A 5915-nucleotide genomic window follows, 5' to 3' on the forward strand; every position below is an offset into this window, starting at 1 on the left:
GGGTTTGAACCACTGATCTTGCGGTTAGCAGTCCAGTACTTATCCAACAGTGCCACACCAAGACTCCCAAGAATTGTCTTAAATAATAAAAACATACACACACACAATTGATACTTGTGGCATGGAGCTGCTACCGACTCATGGAGGCCCCATGTGTTACACAGTAGAATTCTTCCATAGGGTTTTCGTGGTTGTAAACTTTACAGAAGCAGATGGTGAGGCTTTTCTTCTGTGGTACTGCTAGGTTGGTTCAAATCACCAATCTTTAGGTTAGCTGTTGTTGTTAAGTGCCTTTGAGTTGGTTCTGACTCATAGTGACACTAGGAGTATAGGGTTTCCGAGGAGTGACTGCTGGGCATGAACCGCCAACCCTTTGGTTAGCATGTTGTTTTTGTTAAGCGCCATTGAGCCAGTTCCAATTCATAGCAAACCCATATAGGTTTTCTGAGGGGCTGCTGGTGGGTTTGAACCACCAACTTTGTGGTTACCCAACAGTGCCACCCCAGAACTCCATGGTTGACATTGGTGGTGGTGATTGGTGGTTATGTGCCGTGGAGTCGGTTCCGACCCATAGAGACCCTGTACAGGGTTTCCAAGGCTGTAAATCTTTATGGGAGCAGAAAGTCTCATCTTTCTCCCGCAGAATGCCTGGTAGTTTCAAACTGCTGACCTTAAGGTTCACAGCCCGACTTGCTCTTTATGCTTGACATTGTTTTTGTTGCGATATGCCGTGGAGTCGGTTCTGACTCATAGTGACCCCTGTACAGGGTTTCCGCGACTGTAAATCTTTACAGGAGCAGAAAGCCTCATCTTTCTCCCACAGAACAGCTGGTAGTTTCGAACTGCTGACCTTGTAGTTCACAACCCGATTCGTAAGCACTACGCTACCAGAGCGCCTTAGAATACTACTTCACTTGTAGTGCTAGTATTAGCCTCATATTACAGATGGGGGAACTGAGGCCACAGGCATTCTGGTTACTGAGGGTGCTCACCGTGACGTGCTCGAAGTCCTGGCCAAGCTCAGGGGAGCCGGCCACCACCTCCTTCTCAGCGATCCAGTGTTCCAGCTCGTCCACCTGACGGCTCAGCTGGTAGAGCCAGTATTGCTGCTCCAGACCTACCCTGCGCTCCTCACCCAGCTCCTTGAGCACCACATACAGACGGTCCACCTGAGACTGACGCCGGCTGATCTGCTCGCTGAGGAGGACATGGACCCAATGGAGCCCTGAGACTTCCAAGGCAGGGCAGAGACTTCCAATACGCCCGCCCTCCCAACCCCCACCTCCATCCCCAGGGCAACATGTCCTTCCATCCCTGCAGGACAGCACTATTTTCCTTTGAACCTTTTGGTCAAATTTCTCTTTTCTGTAAGCTTCTGCTCTCCAAGGCTTACATTCAGTCAGCTCAGCACCCGGGAAAGTGGGCTCCTCTAAATCGATAAACTGAGAGTCTCAGACTCCATCTCCCTCTCCTAGGCCATATCCTGTTTCCGTCTGCACTCCAGCACCTCTTAGCTCCAGTGGCCTGCATGGAGGTCTTGGTTTCCTTCAGATCCACTCCTCCTCCTGGACGGAGTGTGACCGAGGTCTGCCCTGTGTCCACCCCCCCCTCAGATCCCACTCCTGGTTTCCCAGGGCTTCTAGGAACCCCCTTACTCTGACGACAGGTGGGATGCCCTAGGCCCTATACTCAATCTCAGGGGACCAGGTTTCTCTCTCTTTCCAGACAACCGGAAGCAAGAAGACCCTTCTCAGTACTGAACTCGGTCCTAGACATCGACCCTCCCCTCCTTCAATGGAGTCCCAACCCTGTACTAAAATCCCAGAGCTCCTGGCCCCACTCTCTCAAGCATCCCTGGGCAGTGTTCCCCACTCCCATTCTGATCTGGTCCGCGCCTGCCCAAAGCTGAGGATTTTAGTGGTCCTGCCGGGTTTCCAACAGCGAGACTCCAGCGCCCTCCAGGTCCCGCCCACCTGTCCGGGTGCCCCATCTCCAGCAGCGCTCGGCACTGACGCGACAGCTGCGCGATGCTTTCCTCGTAGTTCTCCACGCCCTGCTCCACCTGCAGGTGTTTCTTCAGCAGCTGCAGCGTGCTCTGTTCGTCCTGGGGGCACACGACGCCAGCAATGAGGCAACAGCGGCGGGCCCCGGCGCTCCCAGGCCCCCCAAGCCCCGAGCCAGGGCCGCACCTTGCCCTTGTCCTCACTCATCAGAAGCAGTTCCTGCTCGCCCAGCCACGCCTCCACCTCGGCCATGTCAAAGTAGTACTGCTCCACCTGGAAGGCGGCGTCCAGCGTTTGCTGCCGCCTCTCGGCCGCCTCCCGCAGGCTGGCCCAGGCGCCCCGCAGCTGCTCCAGGCCGCCGCGCACGGCCTCCGCCTCTGGGCTGCGCAGCGACGCCAGCATGCCCGCGCGCTCCAGCACCTCCTCCAGGCGCGGCCCGTGAGCCTGAATCTCCCGCCGCAGGCCCTGGGGGCGAGGGGATGGGGTACGGTGGTTCAGAAGCCATGCAAGACCCCGAGTGCCTCTGTAACCCACATGGCCCACAGCGTTTGGAACCAACACCTTAGATCGTTTACCATGTGCCAGGTACCTTGGTGAGTCTGTGGCTCACTCATCTCCACACGTTGCAGGTGGGACCCATGAATAAGGTGTAGTAAATAAAGGGGGATAGCATTTGAACCCAGAACACTAGCTCCAGAGACTGGACCAAGACTTTTTGGCAGCTCAGGTTAAAATCCCAGCTCAGTCGATGACGTAGAGAGATGGAGCAGCTGGGAACTCAGAGAGGGGCTGCGTGCTGATGACCAGGGGCAGGCTTGCAGGGTATACCCTTTGGTTGGTTGATGATGCATGGAGGGATTGTAACCATGGCAATGAAACAATAAACGATAGATAAACAATAGGATGAATGTAAAACTAATGTTCTCCCATGTAAACTATCACATAATTCACAATAAAACAATTTTTAAAAATCCATGTAACTTGTCTTGTTTTTCAGTTGAGGTATAGTTTACATTGGAACTCTGGTGACTCTGTGGGTTAAGTGTTAGACTAACAACAGGTCAAACAGCAGTTCAAACCCACCAGCCACTAGGTAGGAGAAAGAGAGGCTGTCAGTTTCCATAAAGATTTACAGTCTCAGAAACCCTAAGGAGCCGTCCTGCTGGTTGCTACCAGTCAGAGTTCACTCAGAAGCCGTATTTTTTCCCGGAGGTCATAGCTTACAACAACAACATGGTTTACGTGGAATCCTGGAGTGGTGCTGCGGGATGAGCACGGGATAGTAAGGTCAGTTTGAACTGCAAGATCGGCAGTTCAAACCCACCAGCCGCTCCTCAGATACCCTAGGGTGGCTATGAGTTGGAACCAACTTGACAGCACTTAACAACATAACTTATATGCAGTAACATGTTCAACAGACTCTTGTACAGCGGGACACATTTTTATACATTGGTACAAACTTTACCTAGATCAAGATGTGAAGGGATTTCAAAAAGTTCGTAGAAAAATTCCATTATCTTTTAATTCCATTTTTCCACCAATGTTTTTTAATTTCCCTCATATAGAACCCTGGTGTGGCACTGTTGGATAAGCACTGGACTGCTAATCACAATGTCAACAATTCAAATCCACCAGCTGCTCCTCGTAAATTCTATACAGGGTCACTATGAGTCAGAACGGACTTGTTGGCACTTAACAACAAAATTACCCCGTAAGTTTCCTTCATCTGGCCCTATAACTTTCTGCATATCTTATTTAACCTCTCTGTGTCTCAGTTTCCTTAATCAGTACATGGGAATGATAACAACAACCCACACTATGATATGCCTGCTACCTGCCAGAGCTTTGCTAAATATGAGTTTAATATGTAATGTAGTCACTCATCTGCTTGTGAGTACAACCCCAGGAGCTAGTAGCATTAACATGCCCAATTTACAGCTGAGAAAACGGGAACACTGAGAAATTTACCAAAGAAAGTCACATGGTTCATGGTTACTACTCAGCTTGTGGGTTTGTTAAGACATAAGGCAAGTGGAGCACTTAGAGTACCTGACACACAGTAAGCGCTCATCAATAAATGTTGTGTGTTGTTGAGCTGATTCCAATGCACAGTGACCCCACAGGACAAAGTAGAACTGTCCCACAGGGCTCCTAGGAGGAGGAGCCCTGCTGTTTTACTGGGTGACAGGTTGGTCAGCAGTTCAAATCCACCAGCCATTCCTCGGGAGAAAGATGAGGCTTTCTGTTTCCATAAAGACTTTTTTGTTGTTGTTATTGGTATGTGCTGTAGAGTTGGTTCTGACTTATAGCGATCCTTTATAGGGTTTCCGAGGAGCAGTTGGTGAGTTTGAACACCCAACCTTTCAGTTCAAATCGACCTTGAGGTTGAGAGTGCTTATCTTACACTGCCACACCAGGACTTTGTAGTATAAGTATATGGTGGTGCTGCTGTGCCGTGGAGTCAGTTCTGAGTCATAGCGACTCCGCATGGGGTTTCCGAGGCTGTAAATCTTTACGGGAGCAGAAAGCCTCATCTTTCTCCCATGGAACAGCTGGTAGTTTTGAACTGCTGACCTTGAGGTTCACAGCCCAACTTGTAACCACTGCTCCTTAGAAGATTTCTTGTTATTGTTGTTAAGTGCCTTCGAGTCGATTCCGACCCATAGCGACCCTGTATAGGGTTTCCGAGGAGCAGCTGGTGAGCTTGAACCACTGACCTTGCAGTTCAAACAGCTTTGCAGTCTGGTGCATTAACCCACAGCACCACATTATAAGATTTATAGCCTCTGAAATCCCACACAGGGTCACCGTGAGCTCCTTATAAGATTTATAGCCGCAGAGATCCCACACAGGGTCGCTATGAGGTCCTTAAAAGATTTACAGTCTCAGAGATCCCACACAGGGTCACTATGAGTCACAGCTGACTCAACAGCACCCAACAACAAACACCTTTCTAGGAGCAGATCTCCACGTGCTTTCTCCTGAAGAGTAGAATTCTTCAGGGGGTAGGATGCCCCCAAGACCCCCTGCACTTCAGTGTTAATCCCTTTGCACAGCATCCAGCCTCCTTTTCTCATTCTGTCTTGGTTAGCAGCCAAGGGCTCTTCAATCAATCAATAGTAGCCCCCAATTCACTAATCAGATATGCTGACCTGCCCCCTGAGTACCCAGTATTCTCATCACATCCAAAGCTGAGCTCCCCATTTTAAGCATTAAGCACATTTGATTAGATTCCTTAACCGTGAAACTGATGGGTCACTTCTGTTTGTTCCCAACACTGTTGACACAGTCAAGTGTGTTTTCATCAAGATAGAAAATAAAATGTAAGAACTCCAGATTCTTAAAATGCTCCTTCTAAGGCAATATGAAGGAGCTCTGGTAGCGTAGTGGTTACGAATTGGGCTGCAAATCTTAAGGTCAGCAGTTCAAAACTGCCAGCTGTTCCGTGGGAGAAAGATGAAGCTTTCTGCTCCCGTAAAGACTTACAGCCTCGGAAACCCTGTACAGGGTCGCTATGAGTCGGCACCGACTCCACGGCACATCACCACCACCAAGGCAATATGATCACAATGGTCTCTCATTTTTTGTAGACCCCCCCCATCCTTCAGTGTTCTAGTCTCCCAACATATATTTTTTGTAAAATGGGAATAATAATAGTTTACCTAGGAATCCTGGTGACTCTATGGGACAAGCATTGGGCTGCTAACAGCAAGGTTGGCAGTTCAAACCCACCAGCCGCTGGTGGAAGAAAGATGAGCTGTTTGTTCCTATAAAGACTTATCGTCTCAGAAACCCTAAGGAGCAGTTCTACTCTGTCCTATAGGGTCACTATGGGTCGGAACCGACTCGACAGCAGTGGGTTTTGGGTTTTTTTTGGGGGGGGGTTGGTGTGGCACTGTGGGCTAATGTGCT

At 49.8% G+C, this 5915-nt stretch overlaps 1 protein-coding gene across 2 annotated transcripts in view; it reads right to left on the bottom strand.

Moving 5' to 3' along the window:
• The window catches only part of SPTBN4 (spectrin, beta, non-erythrocytic 4), a 141338-nt gene that overhangs the window by 13223 nt on the left and 122200 nt on the right, over positions 1 to 5915 (bottom strand). For both annotated transcript variants that reach the window (XM_006871413.1, XM_006871414.1), the window contains 3 exons: positions 2190 to 2468; positions 1974 to 2104; positions 993 to 1197 (listed from right to left, as the gene is read on the bottom strand). In XM_006871413.1, coding sequence (XP_006871475.1) covers positions 993 to 1197; positions 1974 to 2104; positions 2190 to 2468 — 615 coding nt within the window. The remainder of the gene's footprint in view (positions 1 to 992; positions 1198 to 1973; positions 2105 to 2189; positions 2469 to 5915) is intronic.

Source organism: Chrysochloris asiatica, unplaced genomic scaffold (genome assembly GCF_000296735.1).
Source record: "Chrysochloris asiatica unplaced genomic scaffold, ChrAsi1.0 scaffold00168, whole genome shotgun sequence".
In the NCBI taxonomy this organism is placed as follows: Eukaryota; Metazoa; Chordata; class Mammalia; order Afrosoricida; family Chrysochloridae; genus Chrysochloris; species Chrysochloris asiatica.